This window comes from Piliocolobus tephrosceles, chromosome 9 (assembly GCF_002776525.5).
Source record: "Piliocolobus tephrosceles isolate RC106 chromosome 9, ASM277652v3, whole genome shotgun sequence".
Lineage (NCBI taxonomy): Eukaryota > Metazoa > Chordata > Mammalia > Primates > Cercopithecidae > Piliocolobus > Piliocolobus tephrosceles.
The window spans coordinates 45,853,065-45,880,408 of NC_045442.1; the positions used below are offsets into that span (position 1 = coordinate 45,853,065).

General features: G+C 38.6%; 1 protein-coding gene and 1 pseudogene across 2 annotated transcripts in view; one reads left to right on the forward strand and one right to left on the reverse strand.

The window, feature by feature from the left end:
• Positions 1–26,425, reverse strand: LOC111551305 (annotated as a pseudogene).
• The window catches only part of ATAD1 (ATPase family AAA domain containing 1), a 66,394-nt gene continuing 65,428 nt past the window's right edge, over positions 26,379–27,344 (forward strand). For both annotated transcript variants that reach the window (XM_023225171.2, XM_023225172.2), the window contains exon 1: positions 26,379–26,534. In XM_023225171.2, coding sequence (XP_023080939.1) covers positions 26,419–26,534 — 116 coding nt within the window. In that variant the 5' untranslated portion in view covers positions 26,379–26,418. The remainder of the gene's footprint in view (positions 26,535–27,344) is intronic.

Below are 27,344 nucleotides of genomic sequence, written 5' to 3' on the forward strand. Positions count from 1 at the left end.
GGCCATCTCCACAACATTCCATTTATACACAGAACTAAACAGACAAGCACAGAGTCACTGTTGTGGTTAGAAGTTGTACCATGGGAAGGGGGAGGAACAGGTGGAGAACGGGGTTGTTTTTAAAATATATATATAGGCCTTCCCCAACTGGGGTTCCTGGGGGAACTTGGTCTGCTTCAACCCAAGAGGAAGCAGAATATCCAAGCAGTTTGGGAAGGCCAGAACTGTCAGGGATGGAGAGAGGAGGAAAATCCAGGGAGTTGGGGGTCTGTTTGGCAATTGGGGTGAAGGGAGTGCCTTCCCTCTGCTGGGATTCCCCCAGCCCCTCCAGTCTGGTAGGAAGGGGGCAGCCTGCAATCCCTGAGGGCAGGTCTAGGACTACTAGATTCTTCAGGAGAGGGGCTGGAGGGGATCACAAAGGTTTGTCCTCCAGGAAGATGAAGGTGCTGACCCCTAGCTTCTTCTTGATGGTGTCCTTGGAGCTGGCATAGATCATTTTGCTCTTAATGGATGCAGACTCAGAGGCCCAGAAGACAAACACCAGGTCCTTCTTCTTGCTGTCCTTGGTGGCATCATAGGGGGCGTAGGGCAGTCCTTACCTGTCAGCATCTTGACAAAGGTGGCATAGGGATCATCAATGGTTTGGTCCACATTAATTACCAGGATCTTGTTGGCCTCTGCGAGGATGATGTTCTTCTTGTACTCACTCAGGCAGAAGAGCAGCAACTTCTTGCACTTCTTCGCCTTTTCTAGTGTTGAAGACTTGCACACTTTCATGTCACTGAACAACTGGATGACATCATCAAAGACAGCCACATGGGAGCCCATGTTTCCAGAAGTGAAAAGGAAATGGCAAGGAGAGCCGCTGCAGCTGCTGCCAGGATCTGACTGGACATTTAAATATTTTGAAAATGAAGTCTTATTTTCTCAATGACCCCGTTAAAAAATCAGTAATAACATAAAATGGGGCTGTAATAAGAACAATAATGATAATAACTATATTTATTATTACTAACATTTGTTGATAACACTTAATGGAGTCATTAAAGGGTATGTATGGTCTTATGAAGCCCTCTGGCGTGTTTGCATTTTCTCCCCAGGTCTCTGCAAATATGTTTCTATAAGGACAGTGTGGGGTGAGCACTGTCACACAAGTAATAATGAATATTTATTAATTGCATACTACTACTAAATGACCTACAGGCATGATCTACTTAAATACCTCTCATATATCTCTTAAAATTTGCTGCTACACTGCTTCTCTACCAAAAATACTAAAGCCATCCTTCTTTGATAGCAGCTGAGGCTATATTATAATTTCTGCAATTTTCTACCTTTAGGAGGAGTTTTCTCCCTAAGGTTTCCAGTATTCTGAACATACTCTCCTGGCAGACTCCTCCCATCAGCTCACCAGACATGCCTAGACAAGTTCTAACCTCAACTGTAAATGCAGCCTTTATGTGAGTACTCTACCAGAGGAGGGAGAAAGGGAGAAAAGAAATGTTATCAGAATTATTGTATTCATTAATCTTCATTATATATATGTGAAAGGAGGATACAGTGGAATAAGGATTGTGGCCATGTATATAACATTAAACTGGATTGCTATCTGTTGATAAAGATTTCCAATTTCTTGCTACATTTATTTTTATTTACTTTTTATTATTTTTTTAAGAGACAGGGTCTCACTATGTTGCCCAGGCTGGTCTCGAACTCCTGGGCTCAAGTGATCCTCCCATCTCAGCCTCCCAAAGTGCTGGGATTACAGGTGTGAGCTACTGCAGTGGCCTCTTGCTACATTTAATACTTCACATTACTCCATTCTTTTCTTTGAAGCAGTCTGAAGCATTCCTTTTTTTCTCTTTCTTTTTCTTTTTTTGAGACAGAGTCCCACTCTATTGCCTAGGATGGAGTGCAGTGGCACGATCACAGCTCACTGCAGCCTCAACCTCCCAGGCCCAAGTGATCCTTCTACCTCTCAGCCTCCTGAGTAGCTGGAACTACAGGCATGTGCCACAACGCCCAGCTAATTTTGGTATTTTTTGTAAAGAGAAGGTTTTGTCATGTTGTCCAGGCTGGTCTTGAACTTGGGCTCCAGTGATCCTCCTGCCTCAGCCTCCCAAAATGCTGGGATTACAGGTGTGCACCCCCGGCCTCTGAAGCATTCCTTGAGTCAGATATGCCTGGTGTTGGTTTACTCAACCTGAGTCACCTTTTGCTTCCCTATTCACCACTACCTACTGCCTTACCCTTAAAGGGGAGGTACTTACTATGTATACTCAGATCATAAATTCCTCAGGAAGCTATTTATCATGAAGTTAAAAGTACAGTTTCTGGAACAAGATTGTTTGTTTTCAAATTTTGCTCTGCCACTTACCAGTTGTGAGATCTTTGGCAAGTTACTTAATATCTATGTACCCATGTCCTCATCTGTAAAATGGGGATGATAATAGTAGCCACCTCTTTGGGTTTTTAATTTTTTTTTTTTTTTTTTTTTTTTGAGATGGAGTCTCACTCTGTTGCTCAGGCTGGAGTGTGGTGACACGATCTCAGCAAGCTGCAACATCCACCTACCAGGTTCAAGTAATTTCCCTGTCTCGGCCTCTTGAGTAGCTAGGATTACAGGCACTTGCCACAATGCCTGGTTAATTTTTATATTTTTAGTAGAGATGGGGTTTCACCATGTTGGCCAGGGTGATCTCGAACTCCTGACCTCAAGTGATCTGCTCGCCTCACCCTCCCAAAGTTGCTGGGATTACCGGCATGAGCCACTGCACCCGGCCTCTCATTGGGTTTTTATAAGGATTGAGTGAGGGTGTGTGCATGTAAAATCACTTAGGACAAGCCTGGCACATAGAAAGCACTATATAAGTGTTAGCTGTTATTATTATTGAGTGCAGGTACTCTATCTAACTCAATTGTACTCTCTTTGCTGCCTCTCTGACACCTGGCATATTGTTTGATACATGATAAACTTTCAGTAAAGGCTGAATGAGTGATGAATAACTATCAACAAATAAAAGACAGGAGATAAGATTTTCTTAGTCCTTTGAGATATCCCAGTAAAACAGTACTTTTGAAATAATTGTATATCTTTTATTATAATTTTATGTCACACCAATGTTTTGGTTAAGAGTCTGAGAAGGCTGCATTTGCCTCTGAATCGCTCTATGGTCAAGGCTTTGTATTGTGGGAACAGCTCAATCATATTGACCTGGCACATGCTTCTCTGAAGTCACATGTCCAGCATTGTGACATGAGCAAGAATGCATGTAACCTCTTGATTCCACTCGTTCGAAGTTCTCTGTGGGGACTAGGTTCAGAAGATGTCAGCTCCCCCGTAGACCAGCTTCCCAGAGAACGTTGCCTGCAAACTAGAATGATGCTAGTCCCAGCTTAACTGTGCAAAGAGAAAACCAGAACGGGCTCCCCAAGAACCAGGTTCATTCATTCACAGTTGTCAGAAGGTACAGTAACATTTAGAATCAAAACTTCATATAGGCTCTAGTGTAAAGCTTGACAACTCCTAACTACATCTTAGCTTTCACTTCAGTGGAAGCAGTCCTGCTTCCACTGAAGTTTCTTAGAGATTAAAAAAAAAATTACTAGGCAAATCTTAGTATCTTTGTACTTCTCATAATGCTAGCAGTATTTTTAAGTATCAGAGAGTATTGATAAGTATTGATAAGTATTGATAAGCTCCATGACTAAAAGACTACATACTTTTTCAATTATAAACAAACATACAAATAAAACTTATCAGCTGGATATAATATAGCCCTGAGATGAAAATATCATCATATATTACTTTACATTATCATGTCATGTTATGTTCTTTCTACGCTTTCGTATGGGACATTATGTATGTTCTTTCTACACTTTGGTACAGGACATTATCTGGAAGGACCTTAATCACTATTTATATTTTATGTTTTCCAAAGGGAACATCAAGAGAGGAAATGTCAAACTTAAGAAATATTCTGTTCCCCGAAGCGGGGGCAAAAAGGGATATGAGGCCTTGTTAATTACAAATCAAACATAGTAATATACCTGTTTCCTCAGTTGCAGTAGAAATAACCAAAATTCCCTCAAATGTGCACTCCTAATTTTGTTCAAGAAACTAACGTTTCTCTTTCAAACAAGTTCTGATGAAATTATCATTTTATTTTTTCTTTTTCAGAGATAGGGTCTCACTCGGTCACCTAGGCTGGAGTGTAATGGCGCAATCATGGTTCACTGCAGCCTCAACCTCCTTGGCTCAAGTGATCCTCCCACCTCAGTCTTCAAGTAGCTGGGACTACAGGGGCACACCACAATACCCGGCTAATTTTTTACTTTTATTTTTAGAGACAGGGTCTCACTATGTTGCCCAGGCTGGTCTCAAACCTTCGGCTTCGAGCAATCTTCCCACCTTGTCATCCCAAAGTGTTGGGATTATAGGCATAAGCTACTGCATCCAGCCTGAAATTATCATTTTCTAATATTTCTCTTTTAATTTTCCCTAAGAAGGAAGTAGCCAAATCACAATTAAGGTTTAATTTCACAGAGTATCCTGATTAACTCTGGAACTATGTAACATTTTAGTAAAATTATAGTGTGGGAGAGAAAAACCACAGTATTTTTATTCTAGAATTGAGGTCAGTAATAATCTTTTTATTCCTAAGTGACTCAAACAGAGTTAATTCATGTCTCTGGCCACCACTGGCAGGGCTAAAGCCTGGCCATGAAGTGAAGGACAATATGGAAAGGTGGAACAGGAATAGAAAGGCAGCATACAAGGAAAAGATGGGAGGTGCTGACAGATTTTTAAAAAGGATCAAGGATCAGCAGTTTCTTTAAATCCCACTACTTCTTTAAATCTACTGATTAATCTAGGTTCACAGATATAAAAACTGAGGAAGAGAAAAAGAAAAGGGAATGGATGAGATGGAAAAGATTACTGGGGTGTGGGGGAAGAAAGAAAGAAATCCATCTGGTGGAGAGCAATAGAGCATAACATGAAATTGCCTTAGGTACAAAGCTCACTGATCTATTCTAGAGTCTTCGTCCCACTTGAGACAATAGCCTAGTTCTAGTCCAGTTCCACTCCAATTATAAGGACTTGTCCTTCTCTTTTGATGGTCAAGAATTACTCATGTTCGGTTTATTATTAGGTAAAAATTTATTTAAAACTACTATCTGCAGCAGACAAGCAAATTGCTTTATCTTCCTTCTACTCATTTATATTTATTCAATACGATCCTCATTTCTTATAGTTTAACAGGATGTATGTGAAAGAAATGGACTGTTGGCTCCTAACCAAAAGTTCTCTTTGAGGCAAGCTTCTCAGAGATAAAAATAAAAATAATTGGCCCAAACAGGACCTAGGTCACCTAGCCTTGAGATTATTTACAGAGAAACATCAGACAAATTTAGTCAAGGTGACTGAAGACCAAACAATTATGCAATAAGTTAATTCAAAAAAGACATATCAAAATATATATATTTGAAGTGTTACAACTACATGACACAAAATTATTGGATCTCTAAAGCTACCCATCTAGTTTTGGGGGATTTGTTTCTATTTCTGTCTAGAAATTCAGCTAAGTATAATTTGTTATAAATCTTGAAGAAAACATGTACAGGTAGAATTATGAGGAAAAGTAGTGATTGATTTGGGAAGAATGACGTAATATGTAGTACCAAGAATTTTTTCATAAATATGTTGGCAATTGTTTTTGTCTGCTCAAGGTGCCAAAACAAAATACCATAGACTGGATGGCGAAAACAGCAGAAATCTACTTTCGAACAATTTGAGAGGCTGGGAAGTCCCGAATCAAGGTGCCAGCTGATTTAATTCCTGGTGAAGCCTATCTTTCTGGCTTGCAGACAGCTGCCTTCTTTCTATGTCTTCACAAAAAGGAGGCGCGGGGTGGGGGGCGGAGAGAGAGAGAGAGAGAGAGAATATGAATGAGCTCTCTGGTGTCTCCTCTTATAAGGGCACTAATCCCATCATGATGCCCCACTCTCATGACCTCATCTAATCCTAATTACCTCCCAAAGGCCCCATTGCTAAATACCATTACATTCAGGGTTAGGGCTTCAACTTGTGCATTTTGAGGAGACAAAAACATTCAATCCATAACACCCATTTAAAAACAATGTTCCATTCCAGCTCTAGGTAAGATGGAGTAAGCACACTCCATCCTGTCTTTTTTTTTTTGAGACAGAGTCTCACTCTGTCACCCAGGTTAGACTGCAGTGGCACAATCTGAGGCTACAGGTGTGCACCATTGCACCCAGTTAATTGTTGTATTTTTAGTAGAGACTGGGTTTCACCATCTTGACCAGGCTAGTCTTCAACTTCTGACCTCAGGTGATCCGACCACCTCGGCCTTCTAAACTGTTGGGATTACAGGCATGAGCCACTGCGCCCAGCCCACCCTGTCTTTATTATTAAATATAGTTATAAAACCTAGAGAGAATGCATGAAACAGCTACTTAAGGACACTGGAAGATAAAAAGTAGCAAGTGAATTGGGGAAAAAGACTAGAATTTAAAGTACTACTGAACAAGCAGTGAGTTTTCTGTTTTTGTTTTTTCCCTATCAGTACCTCAGTCTAGAAATAAGGCAGTCTGAAACTCAGAATAGGCACAGACAGACAGAGCCCCAGGAGAAGCCCTCTAGTTCTGGCTCAAGGAGCAGGAAAAGCATCTCCTAATACTCAGAGTGTGGGAGAAATCTGCTAATTTCTTTTCTTTTGTTCTCCATTCTCTAGTGCCCCAGGCCCTTAGAAATCCTGCTAACCAAGCAGTGGTAATGACTGCAATGTCAGCAGGTGGCCACAGGCTCCAATATCTCTGAGGGAGGGGAACCTTCTTCTGTGGAGAAGTTGGGGCCTCAGGAGGGTGGGATAAATACCAGTTGATTTTTTCTTCTCTGTCCTTCCACTGCTGAGCCCTAGACATAGTGTAGTCCCAGAAAGTACATACCACAGTAGGTAACTAAAGCACTAGATTTCTGGCTGTGGGACTGAAAGAGGAAGTCCTAGGAATAAGAAAGTACTAGAGACCATGAAGAGGGAGGAATTCAGGGAAGTAGTAGTTAAGTTGATTATAATCTCCTAGACTCACCTTCAAGTTGCACAAGGATGGATCTGATCACAAACAGCATATGTACCAAAAAGACTTTGAGACTGAACTAAAGGACACACAATTCCATCACCCTACCACTACTGACTGGTAGTACACATAGAGGATAGATCTAAATAGCATGGAAAGCAAAATATTATTTTTGAAAATGGAATTGACATTGAAACTACAACTGATAGAAGGTTGGTTGGAACTTTTGGCTTGAACCAAAACAGATCTATTACCTGCTAAAACAAAAATATCAGTATTCTCCATATGATTTAAACAAAATCCAGAGTCTTATATTAAATGTCTGGGATACAATTCAAAACTATTCAGTATAAGAGAACCAGGAAAATCTCAACTCACATAAGAAAAGACAATAGAGACAATGCCAGGATGCTACAGAAGCTGGAATTAGCTGACTATAGTTTTAAAACAGTTATTAGAAAAGTGTACCAGAACATAAGATAAAAAAGTTCCTGAAAGAAATGCAAAAAATAATTTAAAAAACAATGAAATTGAAATTCAGAACTAAAAAATATAATAACAAATAAAGAACTAATTGTATGGGCTCAATTACAGAATGGAGATGAGAGAGGAAATAGTCGGTGAATTTGAAGATGAGGCAACAGAAATTATCCAATGTGAACAATGGAGAGAAAAAATATTGAGGGAAAAAAAGCTGTGCCTGAGGGACTGGTGGGACAATACCAAAAGATCTAACATTTATGATATTGGAGATCCAGAAGAAGAGAGGAAAGAACACAATGTAGTAACAAATATTTGAAAGAATAAAAATTTCTTAAATTTGGTGAAAAACATAACTTACAGATTCAAGAAACTCAGAGAACACGAAACAGGGTATAACCAAAGAAATTCATGCCCAAACACATCATAATCAAACTGCCAAAAACTGAAACAAGAAAAATTATTGAAAGCCAGTAGAAAAAAATGATACATTATTTACAGGGGAAAAGCAACGTGAATGTCTGTAGATTTCTCATCAGAAACCATGGAGGGTGGAATGAAGTAGAACAACTTAAAGGGCTAAAAATGAAAACCTGTCAACCCAGAATTCTATATTTAGCACAAATATCCTTCATGATTAAATTTGAAATAAACACATTTTTGGGGGAGGAAAACAAAGATAATTTGTTGTCAGCATACCTGCTCTAAAGAATTACAAATGGAACTTCTTCAGACAGACGGAAATGACATTATAAGGTAACCTGAAACATCAAGAATAAAGGAGGAGCCAGACATGGTGGTAGTCTTAGCAACTTGGAAGCTGAGGTAGGAGGATCACTTCTAGCCCAGGAATTTGAGGTTACAGTGGGCTATGATTGTGCCACTGCTCTCCAGCCTTGGTGACAGAGCAAGACCCTGACTCTAAACAAAACAAAACAAAAACAAGGAATAAAGAAGGAAAAACAGAAATGGTAAATAAAATAAACAATTCACCTCTTAAGTTCCTTAAAATTTGTTTCATGTTTGAAAGCAAAACTGATAACATTAATGGGGTTTTCAGTGTATGTAAATGCAATACATAAGACAACTACAACATAAAGAGGGAAAGGTAATGGGAGCTAAATGATTATAACATTTCTATATCCCCCTTGAAGTGTTAAAATATTGATTCTAAGTAGGTTGTGTAAAACTAAATATTTATATTTTGATCCCAATCATTAAAAACTTTTTTAAAAAGAACATATAGTCAAAAACTAACAAAAATATGGAATTTTAAAACATATACAAATGCCCCAAAAGAAGGCAGGAAAGAGAAAACAGATACATGAAAGAAAATAAAAGGAAACAAACAGAAAACAAATAAATGGTAGGCCTGAATCTGAATATATCAATTATTACGTTGAGAAAAAACCTAAATATACCCACTAAAACAGACTGGTAAAACGTATGCAAAAACATGACTGAGCTATGTATGTGTTGTAAAAAAGAACTCAATTCGAAATACATTTATATAGGTATGTTAAAAATAGAAAAATATATGCCATGAGAACACTAACCAAAAGGAAGCGAGAATAGTTATATGAATATCAGACAAAGTAGACTTCAGAGCACAGAAAATTACTGGAGATAAAGAAGGGCATTATAAGATGTGTGAATCATAACCTGATAGAATTGAAAAGAGAAACAGACAAATCCACAATTATATTTGGAAACACCAATACTCCTCTCTCAGGGATGGATGGAAGTAGTAAACAGAAAATCACCAAAAATATAGAAAAATTGAACCATACCATCAACCCAACTGTACCTAATAGATATTTATAAAATACTCCACTCAACAATAGCAGAATACATACTCTTTTAAATGTACATGGCACATTCATCAAAACATAATCCAGCCTAAAAAGGAATTGAAATCATATAAAATATGCTTTCCAGTCATAATACAATAAACTTAGAAATAAATAAAAGTAAAATCTCCAAACATTTATAAACATTATACTTCTAAGTAATCCATGGGTCAAAGAGGAAGCCAAAAGGAAAAAATAATTTGAACTGAATGAAAATGAAAATACAACATATGAAAATTTGTGGAATGGGATTCAGCTAAAGCAATGCTTAGAGGGAAATTTATATTTATAACATGAAATATTGACATTAAAAAAGAAGAAAGGTCTCATGTCACTGATCTTTAAGAAGCTAAAAAGTTAATAATAATAAAATAAACCCAAATCAAGCAGAAGGAAGAAAATTTTTAAAAGCTAGGAGCAGAAATGAATGAAATTGAAAACAGAAAATCAATAGAGAAAAATTAATGAAACAAAAAACTGGTTCTTTAAGACCAGTGAAATTCACAAATCTCTTGCAAGATTACAAAGAAAAGACACAACTTACCATATCAGGAATGAAAGAGAAGATATCACTACAAATGCAATGGTATTCTAAAAATAAGGAAATACTATGAACAACTCAACACACATAAATATGACAACCTATGTGAAATAGACTAATTCCTCAAAATCAAACCACCAAAGCTCACATAAGCAAATTTAAATAACCTGAAGAATCCTATACCTGTAAAGAAATTGAATTTAGTTTAAAATCTCTCAAAAAATTTTTACAAGCCCAGATGGTTACACTGTCAAATTCTATCAATCATTTAAAGGTGAATTAATACCAATTCTACACAAATTCTTTCCAGAAAATAGAAGAGGAGGGAACATTTACCAATTTATTTTTATAAAACCAGCATTATTCTGATAGCAAAGCCAGACAAAGACAGGACAAGAAAAAACTATACACCAATATCTGCCTTGGATTTTGACACAAAAATCTTCAACAAAATACTAACAAATTGAATCCAACAGTATATAAAAATATTATATACCATGCCAAGATGAAGTTTATCTTGAAAATGCAAAGCTGGATCAATATTCTAAAGATCAATCAATGTAATCCACCGTATTACTAAAGAGGAAAAGCTACTTGATCATGTCATTTGATACATAAAAAGCATTTAACAGGTGGGTCTTGGTGGCTCATGCCTGTAATCCCAGCACTTTGGGAGGCTAAGGCGGGCAGATCACCCGAGGTCAGGAGTTTGAGACCAGTCTGGCCAACATGGTGAAACCCTATCTCTACAAAAAATACAAAAATTAGCCAGGTGTGGTGGCGCATGCCTGTAGTCCCAGCTACTCAGAAGGATGAAGCAGAATTGCTTGAACCTAGGAGGTGGAGGTCGCAGTGAGCCAAGATCGTGCCACTGCACTCCAGCCTGGGCGACAGAGTGAGACTCCATCAAAAAAAAAAAAAAAAAGAAAAAAGAAAGAAGGAAGGAAGGAAGGAGAGAGAAAGGAAAGAAAGACAGGACAGGACAGGAAAGGAAAGGAAAGGAAGAAAATTTGACAGATTTCAACATCCATTCAGATTAAAAAAAAAATATTCTCAGCAGACGAGAGTAGAAGGGGATTTCCACAACCTCATAAAGGTTATGTACAAAAAGCCAGCATCTAGTATCATATTACATGTGGTGAAAGACTGAATTCTACCCTTTAAGGTCAGGAACAAGGTAAGAATGTCTTCACTCACCATTGCTATTTGACATTATATTGGAATTTTATTCAGTGTAATAAGGCAAGAAGATAAAAGACATACTGATAGGGAAGGAAGAAATAAAAATGTCTATTTGCAGATGACATGATTGTTTACATAGAAAACCAAATAAGTGATTTAAAAAAAACTTCTAGAACTGACTTTAGTAAAGTCACAGGACAAAAGGTAAACACACACAACATTTTACATCCATATATCAGCAATGAACAGCTGGAAACTAGTATTTTTTAAACAATACCATTTACAATAGCTCCAAAAATATTGAAATACTAAGGTACAAATTTAACAAAACATTAATAGAATATGTATGCTGAAAACTACAAAACATTAATGAAAGCAATCAAAGATCTAACTATAAATAAATGGAGAGATATACTATGTTCAGAACTGGAAAAATACCAGGTACTCAGGAGTCTGAGGAAGGAGAAGTGCTTGAGCCCAGTAGTTTGCTATGCTGCTTGGGTGTTAGCACTAAGTTTGCCATCAGTATGGTGACCTCCTGGGGGTGGTACTCCAGGTTGCCTAAGGAGGGGTGGACCAGCCCAGGCAAAAAAGGGAGCAGGTCACAATTCCCATGCTGATCAGTAGCAGGATCATGCCTGTGAATAGCCACTGCACTCCAGCCTGGGTAACATAGCAAGACTGCAATCTCTGGAAAGAAAGAAAACTGAAGACTCAACCCATCAAACTAATCTACAGTTTAATTCAATTCCACTAAATATCTCAACAGAACCCACAAAACAAAATTTTAAAATATAGCAAACTGATTCTAAAATTAATAAAATTTGAAATTGTATTTTAAAAATTTATACAAATTGTAATTTTAAATTTTAAAATATAGCAAGCTTATTCTAAAATTAATATAGAAATCTAAAATAATTAGAAAAGTCAAAATGTTTGAAAAAGAAAAATAAGGTTGAAGAATGAAACTACCTGATTTTAAGTTGTACTATAAAGCTAGATTAATCAACATAATCTAGTATTGGTGAAACGACAGACACTTAAGATCAGTGGAACAGAATCAACAGCCTAGAAACAGACCCACTCAAACACGGCCCACTGCAGCCATGTTGTTTTGTTTTTGTTTTTTTCTGAGATAGGATCTCACTCTGTTGCCCAGGCTGGAGTGCAATGATACAGTTATGGCCCACTGCAGCCTCATACTCCTGGGCTCAAGCGATCATCCCACCTCAGCTTCCCAAGTAGCTGGGACTACATGCATGGGTCACCATACCCTGACAATTCTTTTTTAATTTTTTTGTAGAGATGGGAGGCTTGTTATGTTGCCTGGTGTGGGGGTGCTGAAGCAGGAGGATCGCTTGAGCCTGGGAGGTGGAGGTTGCAGTGGTCACTGTCACTGTACTCCAGCCTAGGTGAGAGAGCGAGACCCTGTCTAAAAAAAAAAAAAAAAAAAGCCACAACAATCTATGTAACAGAAAATTTTGGGAACAGGGCATAATGAATATGAATACAGGTTCTAAAATTAGATAGTCCCGGTCTAATCCTGGCTTTAGTACTTACTATTTGACCTTGAAAGAGTTACTTAACTTCTCTGTGCCTCAATTTCCTTACCTGAGGATAATTATAGTACTTACTATACAGGTTTGTTATGAGAATTATATGAGTTGATATATGTAAAGCACCTAGAACAGTAGCTGGCATATATTAAATACTATATAAAGTGTTTGTTAAATAAAATGCACCAGGTTCTTAACCACCTGTCAGTCACATTAATTTATGGGTATGCCATATGACATTATAACTGATTAAAGAGCCAAGTTATATTTGTTGTATCATAAGGAATTTAACATTTCTTGATAAATATGACACAAATTAAATTGTAAGGCTCTACACTTGAGTCTCTCCCTCAAAATTGTGACTGGTACAGCATGCAGGACCCAAATTTTAGTGAAGAATAGGCTTTATGAACAACAAATTCAATAGGTATCAAAAGGGTGGTTACTAGCAAAAGGAAGACAGTTCGATCCTAAATTGTGATGATAAATATATAGTATCTACACTGGTCACAACACTCTTGATGCATATATTCCATTCTAGTTTCACACTTAATTTAGTCACATAGACTTAATCTGTATAGCCTCACTGGCAAGAATGAGAATAACGGATAAACGTTCTAGGGGAAAATATTTAGGCTCAGTAAAGGGAAGACGTAACACTGAAGGGTTCTCTGAACATGAGATGACAACTGGAGCAGTTTGTGAATCCTATGTCACCAGAATGTTTAAGTTAGTTCAAAGTCCATTTGGTGAGATAATTATGATGACAACAAACACAATCATTTCTAAAATGTTTATGGTGTCTGTCCTAGTTCCTTTATGTAGCTTATCTCCAATCTTCTCACCAACTCTATAATGTAGACACTATCCCTATTGTATAGATGAGAAAACCAAGGCTCAGAGAGGTTAAATAAGTCACCCAAAATGTGCAGTCATTAAGTGGTGAAGCTGTGATTTGATCCAGGACCTCTAATTCCACAGCAAACATTCTTTCTAATCCAAACTGCCTTTGGTTGAAGACTCAATAACGTTCAGTATTCCTTTTAATCCTGAAAGTCTGTGATTTGTTAAAATTATATCTTTCTAGACGTAGATATAGAGCTTCCCTAGCCATTTCTATCCACTGGAATAGGTGTCTTTCTCAAGAAAAAAAGAGGCATGTACCTTATTCTTTTTTTTTTTTTTTTTTTGAGATGGAGTCTCGCTCTGTCACCCAGGCTGGAGTGCAGTGGTGTGATCTTGGCTCACTGCAAGCTCAACCTCCCGGGTTCACGCCATTCTCCTGCCTCAGCCTCCCGAGTAGCTGGGACCACAGGCACCTGCCACTATGCCTGGCTAGTTTTTTTGTATTTTTAGTAGAGACAGGGTTTCACCATGTTAGCCAGGATGGTCTCAATCTCCTGACCTTGTGATCTACCCACCTCGGCCTCCCAAAGTGCTGGGATTACAGGCGTGAGCCACTGTGCCCAGCCTTGCCTTATTATTCTTAAGTTTGAGGTTGGTTTGTTACTTCTGTGAGAGAAGTGTTACAAGCCAACACAGTATTTACTAGGTTAATAGATAATGGAATTAACAATAAATTGGATTATGCTGAATAGGTAAGGAGTTTATTATTCCTGAATTTACTTTCCAGAGAGTGGTATTTAAAAATCAACAAAAAAGAGGTAAAATGCTATTATTCTTGATAAAAGTAGTAAACGAAAATACAAATAGAGATAAATCTATGTCCTTACTGCTCTACTCTTCCCCTTAGCTAATTCTCAATTAAACATGATTCATTCAGCACCATAAGACAGGGGGGAAAAAAACATAACATGATTCATAAGAATCTATGTGTTTCAGAATTTGTTACAGTAATTTCTCACCAATTGAGAGTGGGGATGATTACATTCCTAAAAGGTGCCATGTTAGGTAAAACCTCCATTGACAAAATTCAAGAAAATACGGAATTTGTAAGAGAATAAAGCAAGAAAGTTGGTAATAAAGCAGAAAAGAATCTTCTTCAATTGTTCATGAGCTCATATTCTGAAAAATCATGCTTGGTGTGAAAGATAGGATGTATTTATATTAACCATACTTCCTTTTTCAGCTTTTGATCTGGCCCTTACTTTACTGCTATTTCATGCTGCTTACATTTGTTTTCTGACATTTGCAAGCCTTGGCAACATTCTTAATAGTCAGCCGATCCTTCCACAAATGAAGGGCATTATTTTTCTTTAGGCTCAGTGTCCTACTGTTATTCCCCACTCATCATATGTGGAAAGTTGGGGGTAGAGGCAACATTTGATCCTTCCTTTCAGAAAATATTTCTTTGCAGTATGTGATGCTGTTTGATAGCATTTCACCCACAGTAGAACTTCTTTCAAGATTGCAGTAAATTTTCTCAACACTGCCACTGTTTTATCAACTAAGTTGATATAATATTCTAAATCCCTTGTTATTTCAACAATGTTCACATTATCTTCGCCAGGTGTAGATTCCACCTCAAGGAACCATTTTCTTTGCTCATTCATAAGAAGTAGCTCATCTGTTCAAGTTTTATCAGGGGATGGCAGCAATTCAGTCCCATCTTCAGACTCCACTTCTAATTTTAGTTCTCTTGCTATTTATACCACATCTGCAGTGACTTCTTCACTTGAACTCCTAGAAATCATGTAGGAGGGTTGGACCAACTTCTTCCAAACACTTGTTAATGTTAATATTTGACCTCCCATGAATTATGAATGTTCTCAATGGCATTTAGAATGATGAATCCTGGCTGCGAGAGGTGGCTCACGTCTGTAATCCCAGCACTTTGGAAAGCTGAGGCCAGTGGATCACGAGGTCAGGAGATCGAGACCATCTTGGCCAACATGGTGAAACCCCGTCTCTACTAAAATACAAAAAATTAGCTGGGCATGGTGGCAGATGCCTGTACTCCCAGCTACTCGCGAGACTGAGGCAGGAGACTTGCTTGAATCCAGGAGGCAGAGGTTATAATGAGCCGAGATAACGGCACTACACTTCAGCCTGGGTGACAGAGTAAGACTCTGTCTCAAATAAATAAATAAATAATAAATTTTAAAAAAATGAATCCCTTCCAGAAGGTTCTCAATTTACTTTCCCCAGATTCCCCATCAGCAGAATCACTATCTATGATAGCTATAGCCTTATAAAATGTATTTCTTAAATTGTAAGTCTTGAAAGTTGAAATTACTCTTTGATCTATGGACTGCAGAATGGAAGATGTGTTAGCAGGCATGTAAACAACATTCTTCTATACATCTCCATCAGAGCTCTTGAGTGACCAAGTGCATTGTCAATGAGCAGTTAACATTTTGAAATGAATCATTTATTCCTGAACAGTAGGTCTCAATAGTGAACTTAAAATATTCAGAAAACCATGCTGTAAAAAGATGTGCTGTCATCCCAGTTTTGTTGTTCCATTTATAAAGCACAGGCAGAGTAGATACAGAGTAACTCTTAGGGCCCTAGGATTTTCAGAATGACTAATGAGCATTGGTTTCAACTTAAAGTCATCAGTTATATTAGCTTCTAACAAGAGAGTCAGCCTGTTTTTGAAGCTTTAAAGCCAGGCATCAACTTTTCTTCGCTAGCTATAAAAGTTCCAGATGACATTTTCTTCCAATAAGGCTGTTCTGTCTACACTGAAAGTCTGTGTTTAGTGCAGCCACGTTCATCAATGATCTTAGCTAGATCTTCTGAGTAAATTACTGCAGCTTCTCCATTAATACTTGCTGCTTCACCTTGCACTCACATGTTATGAAGATAACTTCCTTCCTTAAACCTCATGAACTAACCTCTGCTGGCTTCAAATCCTTCTTCTGCAGCTTCCTTGCCTCTCTTAACCTTCACAGAATTGAAGAGAGGGACTTGCTCTGAATTAAGTTGTAGGAATGTGGTTGGTTAGATCTTCTACCCAGACCATTCACAACTTTCTCCATGTCAGCCATTAGGCTGTTTTTGCTTTCTTATGCATGTATTCACTGGAGCAGCACTTTGAATTTCCTTTAAGAACTTTTCTAGGTCAGGCACAGTTGCTGATGCCTGTAATTCCAACATTTTGGGAGGCCAATATGGGAGGATGCTTTAGACCAGGAGTTTGAAACCAGCCTGGGCAATAAAATGAGATCCCATCTCTGCAAAAAAAAAAAAAAAAAAAAATTAGCCAGGCTCAGTGGTGTGAACCTGTAGTCCCAGCTACTTAGGAGGCTGAGGTGGGAGGATTGCTTGAGCCTGGGAGTTTGAGGCTGCAGTGAGCTATGATCATGCCACTGCCCTCAAGCCTGGGCAACAGAGTAAGACCCAGTCTCTTAAAACCAATAAACAAACAAACAAACAAAAAAACCACTTTTCCTTTACATTCATCACTTGGCTAATTGTCTGACTCAAGAGGCCTAGCTTTTGGTCTATTTCAGCTTTCAACAAACCTTTTTTCACTAAGCTTAATCATTTCTAGCTTTTGATTTAAAGTGAGAGATGTGTGACTCTTCCTTTTACTTAAACATTTAAAGTCCACTGTAGGCTTATTAACTGGTCTAATTTCAATATTACTGTGTCTCAGGGAAAAGCAAGCCCTGAGGAGAGGGATAGGGACAGGAGACTGACTGGTTGGTAGAGCAGTCAGAACACAACATTTATTAATTTCACTGCCTTACATGGCTGTGGTCTGTGGTGCCCAGATGTTACAATAGTAACATCAAAGATCCACTGATCACAGATCACCATAACAGATGTAATAATTTAAATGTTTGAAATATTGCAAGAATTACCAAAATGAGACACAGAGACACAAAGTGAGTACATGCTGTTGGAAAAATGACACTGACACACTGGCTAGATGCAGGGTTGCCACACAACTTCCATTTGCAAAAATCATAATATCTGCAAAGCACAATAAAGGGAAGCATAATAAAATGAGGTATGCCTGTATTTTCATTTCAGAGGAGGAAACCCAGAAAGGCTACCTGACATGTGACAGGCCAAAGAGCTGGTACCTTTCATTGAGTACTGTCATAATTTGGAATTTCTCAAATACTGCATAAATACTGAAACAGAATTTATTAAATTATTAAATATTTAGCATTATGACATTATATAAACAGTATCATATTTAGTAACAGTAAATAATAGTATATTAAATACTGAATAAAACAGCCATAATCTGCATCCTGCATGCTTCAAACTACTTCGGCAGAGACTATATTTGTTCTTCACCTACTTGGCACTCTATGCTTGATAAATTTCCTGTGTTGGGTTCAGAAATAGATTTTGAGAATGATCTTTAAAATGAAGTGTCATGGACCCCATCTTCCTGCAGAATGAGGAGGCAATGGGTACCACTAGAGAGACTTTTAGTTGTCTTCTCTTTTTGGCCTATGAGTGTGTGTTCAGGTGCTGCAAATCATTATGATTGATTAAACTGACGAAATATGATTAGTTATCAAAAACAAGACAAAATACAATCACTGTATTCCATGGCTTTAGACATCATTCATTTAAACTCCTTCACCTGTTTATTTCCAAGAGTCCCAAGGAAGGGGTGAGAGAAGGACAGAAGAGGTTTCTTAAACACTAGCCTGTGAGGACACTATATATAGAAAGCTAGTTTATATAACATAAGTAGGATTAAGTGATGGAGGGACTGTAATGTGGAAGGTGGCACACGGTCCAGCCAGAGGTTCAAGAATATCTGGACAGAATTCTAAAGCTGCTTTTAGCCAGCTAAGAATTATTAGCATTTCTTCAGCTTTTTACAAAACACTATAGAAGAAGAAAACATGACTGGGGAGTCAGCCTGTTTGTCTACTCTCCTTTACTCTCCCCTTTTCTGATCTCTCATTAACTTGAAAACTCAGAAGGCATAAAGAAATGGGTGGGGGCATGCCTCTAGCACTGGGCCTTACTTGGGCATTCAAAGGTTTCAGAATTGCTGGTATTTCAACTGAATAAGCAGCAGGCTAGAAAGTAGAAAGCTTTGTGAAAATCTATCAGATATACTATTTTGAAGTTGAATGAGACTTTCATCCCTGCCAATTTAGTATACTTAGTTTCCTGTACTTCTGTAAAACAAGTTATAGGCTTTGATTTATTTTTCCCCTTTGTTGTTGTTGTTGCTGCTGCTGTTTTCTGGTTCTAGAAACAATGACAATAAAAGGGGAAGAAGGGAGATTTTTAACATCAGCTTGCCAGTGAACTGCTGCTGGGCCACTCTAGGTGAAAGAAGACCTAGTAGGTATTTCATCCTTAACACCTAAAATCAGCCAGCTTTGCCCTGGCCTTTGGCAAAAATACATTCAGTGTCTGAACAGGATATATCATTTCTTTTGCTCAGTAAAGCTCCCTCAACTTTGGGAATGTTTCTATGAATTACCCATAGTAAATTAAAAAAACAAAAATGTGTTGGTATTTGGCTGGGCATGGTGGCTCCTGCCTGTAATCCCAATGCTTTGGGAGGCCAAGTTGGGAGGATTGCTTAAGCCCAGGAGTTTGAGGCTGCAGTGAGCTATGATGCCATCACTGCACTCCAACCTGGGCAACAGAGCAAGACCCCGTCTCTAAAAGTTAAAAAAAAAAGTGTTGTGCACAAATAAATTAAATTTTATATGTAGAATAATAGCTCTGATACTGTGGTTGTCCCTGAGGTTAATAGGAAGGTTGTGATTTGCAGAGAAAAGATAAGACATGCAAAGTATTGACTTCTCAAATATCAAGGCTTGTTCAGCATCTCATTTTCATCTACTAAATTAATTTCTTTTTCTTGTGCAAAATCCACTCAGCCATCTAAGTAAGGAAAAGTAAGCAACAAATGAAGGAATGAAATATAGGGCAAACCTCTAACTTAAAATCAACAGCTGTATGAGGACTTGCATTTTTATAAGATGTTTCAATCTTTAGAAATTCATAAAAGCAAAGAATGTACACTCAATAAACGGTTGTTACTTGACAGATGGGAATAACAGCTAATATTAATGATGGTCTTCAGTGAACTGAGAAATATCCATACAGTTATTTTCATGGATCAATAAATATGTTAAACTTAATTACCTTTGGGTCATAAGGATGAAATCTTACAGGTTTCATATAACTATCATAAATGCTTTATAGACTACTGATCAGTAAGACTCAGCCAGAGGGGTGTATTAAGAATGGGAATGTGAGAACCAAGAGGTCAGTGGGACAGAGAGGCACAGCTTCTTCACAAGTCAGAGAAGATAAACATTTCAGACAAGATGCCATGGTTGAAAACTGGAGAGGTAAGGTCCTCATGCAAACACAGGGGAGATATGAAAACATCATTGTCCTTACAGAATCTAGGAATGAGAGAATATCTCCTCATCGTATAATGAAAATATCATCTGGGGTATTACACCAGCACGTTTACTGAGTACTTGCTAAGTGCCAGGCATTGAGCGCAGCACTTTACATGTATTGTCTCATTTATTTCTTAGTGCAAATCCATGGCATGTGTACTGTTACTGTTCCCACATTAAATATAAGGAAACTGAGGCTTGAGAGCATAAGCAATTTGTCCAAAGTAAGACAGTCAGTAAACAGCAGATCTTAAATTCAAACCCAGGTCTGTAAAAGTCCACATTTTTACACCCTATAGATACGAAGACTCCCCTAATTGGACAGTTTCTGATGGACACATCAGGATAGGGCAATCATAAAATTATCATCAATAAAATGGTTTGAATCTTATGTCATACCTTTGGACCACTTGTCTTTCCTCCCCCTTCCCTTTTTTTTTTTTCTCTTTAGTAAGGTTAAAGCTATACCTCTCCTATGTCCTAGGCATCCTCTTTTCTCTCTAGTCAGGTTAAATCTTGTTAAGCTTCTCCTATGTCCTAGGCATCCTCTTTTTTCAAGATGATAATATCTTATAGGAGAATAAAGACTTCAGCTATAATTCTGTGAGCTGAGTACTATGCCAGTGCTAAGCAAAGTGAATTACGGGAACTAAAAGAATGGATACAGAGTTCAATGTACTTGTGCTTAGAAGATAAAAGATCTCAAATTATTCTTGTTCATTTTAGTTTCACATATTCTTCAAGGTTATCAGTTATTCTGGCTATTAGAGAAACGGGTGGGAGGAGGAAGGTTTTATGCAATCTTAATTTTTAAAATATTAAGTATCGGTACCTATTATTTTCTAAATACTTTCAAGGGCCTTTCCTAGAATCAGGTAAATGAGAGCAGGCAAGTGACCTACTTACAAAAATTGCTCTGGGTTATAAAGGATGGGAAGCCAAGTGCATCCTGAAAACCACAGCATCTGGTCTTGTTTTATGCATCATCTATCAATCTGTTGTTACAGGAATTGAGAATTAACATTTCAACTATTATTTCTTCTATTTTAACTAATGCATTTATATCTTTGTTATTCTTACCCAATCTTTCCCATCTCCTCCCTATTTAAGAAACCATAGGCAGGGGCATTATGAAGGTGCCAATTGAATCCTAGGGAGATCACTCTTTCATCTATGCCTTAAAACTTTTGCTAATGAGGCTATATAGTAGGGTTAGATATCTGAAGCAATTCTGGTTTTGCTCAATCCCGATTTTTCACAGATAGTATCATTTGAACAGTACTGTATTGAAGTTAAATAAAATATTGTGGATTGTAAATTTCCAAGTTCTAGAAAACATTTTTTGGTAGAAGTTTTTAAAAGGTACACTTGGCAATGCTGCTTGAGAAAAAGGTTATGTAGAAATGCAGATTGTGGATTAGTACTACCCTGATAGCATAAGAAAATTATATATAACTTCTTTTTATAGATACTCATTTAAAATTATGTGTAAAGTTTAAAAACATAAAAGTATGGAAAGTAGACTTATAGCAATATGTTCTTTGAACTTTGCTGTTGTCTTTTTTTTTTCTAGTTCTCTCCTTTTTACAGAATGGAGTTATCAATTCATTTTTCTACTTCTTCCTATCTTTTGAAATTTTAAATTTCCATTATTTTTTCCTTGATTCTATCTTATTTCTTATTATTATTTTTTAGTTTAGCTTTTTTTTTATTTTTAAAAAAAGTTTATGGGTACATAGTAGGTGTGTGTATCTATGGGGTACATGATATATGTTGATAAAGGCATACAATCTGTTGTAATCACATCAGAGTAAATGAGGTATCCATTACCTCAAGCATTTATCATTTCTTTGTTACAAACATTCCAATTATACCCTTTTAGTTATTTAAAAATGCACACTATTGTTGACTGTAGTCATCCTGCTGTCATCAAATACTAGATCTTATTTGTTCCATCTAACTATACTTTTGTACCCATTACCATTCTCACTTCCCTCCTACCCCCCACCACCATTCTTCCCAGCCCCCGATAACCGTCATTCTACCCTCTATCTCCATGAGTTCAACTTTTTAAATTTTAGCTCCCACAAATGAGTGAGAACATGCAAAGTTTGTCTTTCTGTGCCTGGCTTATTTCACTTAACATAATGTCCTACAGTTCTGTCCATGTTGTTGCAAATGACAGGATCTCATTTTTTAAAATGGCTGAAGAGTTACTCCATTGTGTTCCATATCATTCTGTCTATTGTAGCTTCAAGTACAGCTTCAGGTATAGCTTCATATTCTTGCTTTACTTTTCTTTCTCCACCCATTCTACTTCATTTACCTTATCAAAATAATGGTTCATATGATTCAGAAGACATGATTTAAAAAATTAAAAAATAACAATTGAAATTATCCTTTTATGATATTTTTAAAAGAACCAAGTGACTTATACTGGCATAATTACTGTTACATAATTTTATGTATTTGTTGAAGTTCTATCCTTTCTAAATCACTGTCAAGTGAATTACTTCTAATGAGCAATGAATAGAGTCAGGTTTACTGTGTTTACTTATCCAAAGATTTCAGATTTGTTTTTCCTTCCAAAGGTGTTCTATCCTGAATTTCGTCATGAGGCTTCCTTGCCTTGATTTCTTGATGTATTCCAGTTGGGTTAAAGGTTCAGATGACCAGACAGGCCTTTTAGGCTGAGGTGATGGAGATTTTTGCAAAAATACATCTACAGTCTTCATTCACTAGGGCAGAGTTTCTCAAAATATGGTCTAAAACTACCTATATCCCAATCAGCTCAGATGTTTGTTTACTGATTTATTGATAGTCTTAAACAATAGAAATTTATTTCTCCCAGTTCTGGAGGCTGGGAAATCCCATATACTGGCATAAGCTGTGTCTGGTGAGGGTACCCTTCCTGGCTTGCAGACAGACACCTTCTTGCATCCTCACATGGCAGAGAGCCCAGATGCTTATTTTAAAATGCAGACTTCTAGGTCAAAACCTAGAGCAGTTGAATGGAAGTCTCTGAAGACTGGGAGCCAGGAATCTGCATTTTGTCAAGTTGTACAAATTAATCCATATACAATGAAATTTGAGAACACCTAATTTTATTTTATTTATTTATTTTTATTTATTTATTTTTTTGAGATGGAATCTCACTCTGTTGCCCAGGCTGGAGTGCAGTGGCATGATCTCAGCTCACTGTAACCTCTGCCTCCCAGGTTCAAGAGATTCTCCTGCCTCAGCCTCCCAAGTAATTGGGATTACAGGCACCTGCCACCACACCCAGCTAAATTTTGTATTTTTTTTCAGTAGAAACAAGGTTTCACCATGTTGGCCAGGCTGGTCTTGAACTCCTGACCTCAGGTGATTCACCCGCCTCAGCCTCCCAAAGTGCTGGGATTACAGGTGTGAGCCATTGAGCCCAGCCGAGAATACCTAATCTAAGGAATCCTTTCTTCCCACCAAGCATTAACTTTGGTTGCAGAGCAAAGTAGCTACACTCCATTTAATAACAAAAATGGAAAATTTAGTACCTTGGGGGAGAACTGCCATAACTATTTTAAGAGGTATTGATAAAGAAAACACACACAAAAAAAACCCAAAAACTTTCTACAATAAAGTAATAATTGTTTTTAGTATCTTGATTCTAACAAAGAGCAAAGGCCCAGAAAGTCTACAGTCTGCTCGAATTTCCTGATTAATATTATATATAATGAATTATTTATTGAGCCCCTACCGTGGGCCAAATACAGTATTTGTGTTGCCAGGGATTATATAAAGCTATCCCGGAATGAAAAGCATATGTTCACTCTGCTCTATTCTGGAAGAACCTCATTGATTTGATGATTGCTGAAAATGAATGTACTTCATGTCTTAGGCCCAGACATGGAAGCTTTCTTAAGGATTCGCTAAATGAAAATATTAGGTCCAAAACATATAGGTGTAGGCATTTGGCTTACAGCTGAACCACTGGAAAGGGAGTGAGGTATAGCACTTTTTGAGTTTGTGAACTCTTTACGGTCAGCCTTGATGACTTTATTCAACAGTTTCCTTTCCTGCACAATCATCCCTCAGGTATTAGGCAGATGAATTGAAACTAAATGTAACCATATTGGGAACTCCATTTCATTGTAGGATTCATTTAGGATGTCTTTAGTAGAGTGACTCATGATTTGCCTGAGACTTCCTCAGCCAGTCTTATATCCCAGCAAACCTTTTAGTCTCATGCAAACTGAAACTGGGTAGGCTGGTCACCCTGGTCCTTAGAGGAGGGCAGGTGAGGCTCTTAGTTGAACCAATTTCACTCAGCAAATGAATGAAAATCCATTACCACCTTGAATTTCTCAGCTCATTTTCCTTACCATTGAGTATAATTACCCTATTAGGGCACAAAACCTGTTTCTTTCCTTTAGTGGCCCTTCCCTTTTAGTCCTGTCAAACCATGTGCCCATGAGCTTCCCAAGCAATGATTCAACTTGGGATCATCCAAGGACCCAGTGGAGAGTCTCTTGAAAGTCTGCCGAGCACTGATAGCCTGTTTTTTTTTTTTTTTTTCTCTCATTGTTGTTGTTGTCGTTTGTTTTTAATGAACACTGTCCTGGTCTCATAATCTTCCTGTTATTCTCAAAGGTCTATCTCTCTAAATAATTAGTCTAGCAATCCCAAACCTAGCTTCACATCAATTTTTTTTAAAATTAGGAATGTAGGCATGCACATACATAAAAGCCTTAAATACTAAGAAGGCATGGGTATAAAACATGAACCATTTACAGTATTAAATTCCGTTCTGATTCCTGTCCATGAACTTAATCACAGTTTTCAACATTCATGCATCCCTTTCATCCCATCCTTTAAAGCCTTGTGATTTTGGCATTTCATGGTCTTACTTTCAACTAGATTTTAAAGTTTAGCTCATATTAAATTACCATCTCAAAGAGAAAATGTAAAGTACAAGGTTTGAATTAGGCAGATCTGTGTTCCAATGAAATTGTTGCCTTTATTTCCTAAGTATATGAACTTATCTAAGCTTTAAGCTTTAAAATTTCTCATTAGTAAAAACGGAGAAAATAATAGCTATTTTAGAGGATTTTGGGGTAGATATTTAGGTTATGCATATAAAGCACATGGCAGCATATTGCCCTACTCCAGCAGACATTCACTAGGTATTATCTTCACCACATTATTACAAGTTTGTAACTAGTAACATTCGTTAACAATCAGGCTGCAAAACTGTTATTATTATTGAGACAGGGGCTTTCTCTGATCCCCAGGCTGGAGTGGAGTGGCTTGATCACTGCAGCCTTGATCTCCGGGGCTCAGGCGATTCTCCTACCTCAGCCTCCCAAGTAGCTGGGACTACAGACATGCGCCACCAAATCCAGCTAATTTTTAGGTTTTTGTTTGTTTGTTTTTTGTAGAGACGAATTCTCATTATGTTGTCCAGGCTGGTCTCGGAATTCCTGACCTCAAGTGATCCTCTCCCCTCGGCCTCCCAAAGTGTTGGGATTACAGGCGTGAGCCACTGCGCTGGCCAAGTTGCAGAATTCTTTAGCCATCAAAGATGATGCCTCAAGTAGAAAGGCACAAACTGCCTTCCTGAGGAACACAGGGAGAACTCTCATTACATCATAGTCTCACCGACTCTATCTGAAGGAAGTGATGCTTCTTATATCTTCGGAGTGTCTAACATCATCTGGCCCCCTGGCAGTCTGTGTATTCAGGAGGTTCTGGCTTTCAGGTTTGCTCCCTTGGGACCTCTTACGTCACGTCGCTCGTTCTGGAAAGAGAAGCGGGTAAAAGAAAAAGGGAAATCACCAAAATGCAAAATCTGTTGCCAGATGCCCTATTCCGTCCCAACTACTGGGGCTGCTGGCGTGGGCTGCTGAATCTTTTCGCGTAAAGATTGTCAGGCGCCACCCTCAGGTGTTCGTCAGCACAGAGATGGGGGAGGAGGGTGAGCTCACCCTAGAATTGAAAGGCAGGTGGTGAGGGATGAGGGGTGAGGGGTGGGAGGTGGTCATGAGCTTCTGCGTTTTGGCTGAAGTACAGACATAAAGCCGCGGCGTGAGGGTTTGCAGAGTGGTGGGAAGGAGAGAATGTCTTTGCTGGGTACGCAGAGCATTTCTACACTCTCAAGAAGGCTGCCCGATTTGTCAGGTTTGCGCCCGGAGCCCGCGAGAAGGGCAGGAACTTTCTGTGATAAGCGCCTTCCCAAATGTGGTGTCTGTTAAACTCAGAGCCTCAGCGAGGGCTGCTGGCAGACACGCCGGCTTCGCAGAAAGTCTCCGTCCAACAGGTAGCAGGTTAAGCAAGCATCGGGTGCGCGAATTTGCTCTCGCTCACCATTTCTAGGCCTGGGAGCACGCCACATTGTCGCCCGCGACCGCGGGTCGCGCATGCTCCTTGCGAGCGAGTGGTCGTGGCTCCCGCCGGAAGCGTTCTCTCCCAGGCTGCATTTCCTTCCTGTGCGAGGCCGGCTGAGGGCATTTGCTCCCGCTGTTTCTGCTCCTGGGTGAGTAGCGGGTTCCCGTGGGGCCTCATGGGATGGGTGTCGTATCCTGCTGAGGTCCTTTAAGGACCGTCTCGAACCTGGGAACCCCCGGAGGAAAGGTCACCGCGGTCTTCTGCCACGCCTCACCTCAGTGCCGCCCCCAAGCGCCCCGCAGCCCTTAGTATCGAGAGGATTAACCTCCAAGGGCGTCCCGGGCCTCGCCTTGGCGTCCGGCCGGGCCTGAGTCCTTAGGGTCTGCTTAGCTCCTCCCCAAACTCGTGCCATTCCCGAGGGAATCTTTGTCGGCTTTCTGGTCACTTTGGGGGTTTGGGGTCGTCCCGGAAGACTTCAGAACCAGGCGAACCTAGACGCAGGCGGCCGGAATGAACCAGCTCTGATTGTCGCACGGACGACAATCACCTTGTGCAGACTCGAAGGTGGTTCTTCAGGGCCGGGCACGCTTTCGCAGAAGATGATGATGTTAATAATAACCTGCCCTCTTTGTGGATATTGGCAGGCCTTCACTGTCATAGGCTGTATCCGTAGGGCCTTTATGTCTGCAAAACCGGGACTTTTGAGTTTGAGAATCCGTTTGTGAAATACTGCAATGAATTAGGAGAGAAATGCTACAGTGAATGCTATGCTATGAATGCTGTACATGTAAATAAATTGCTCATAGATGAGGTAGTACGATTTCATAGTTTTCTACTCGGAAATGGATAACTTAAAATGAAACGACCTGATATCATATTTGCCTAGCAAATAACTCTAGGTTATAGTGTTTTAGGATGTTTCTTAGTTGCTTACAGCATTGTCATCGTATATGTACAT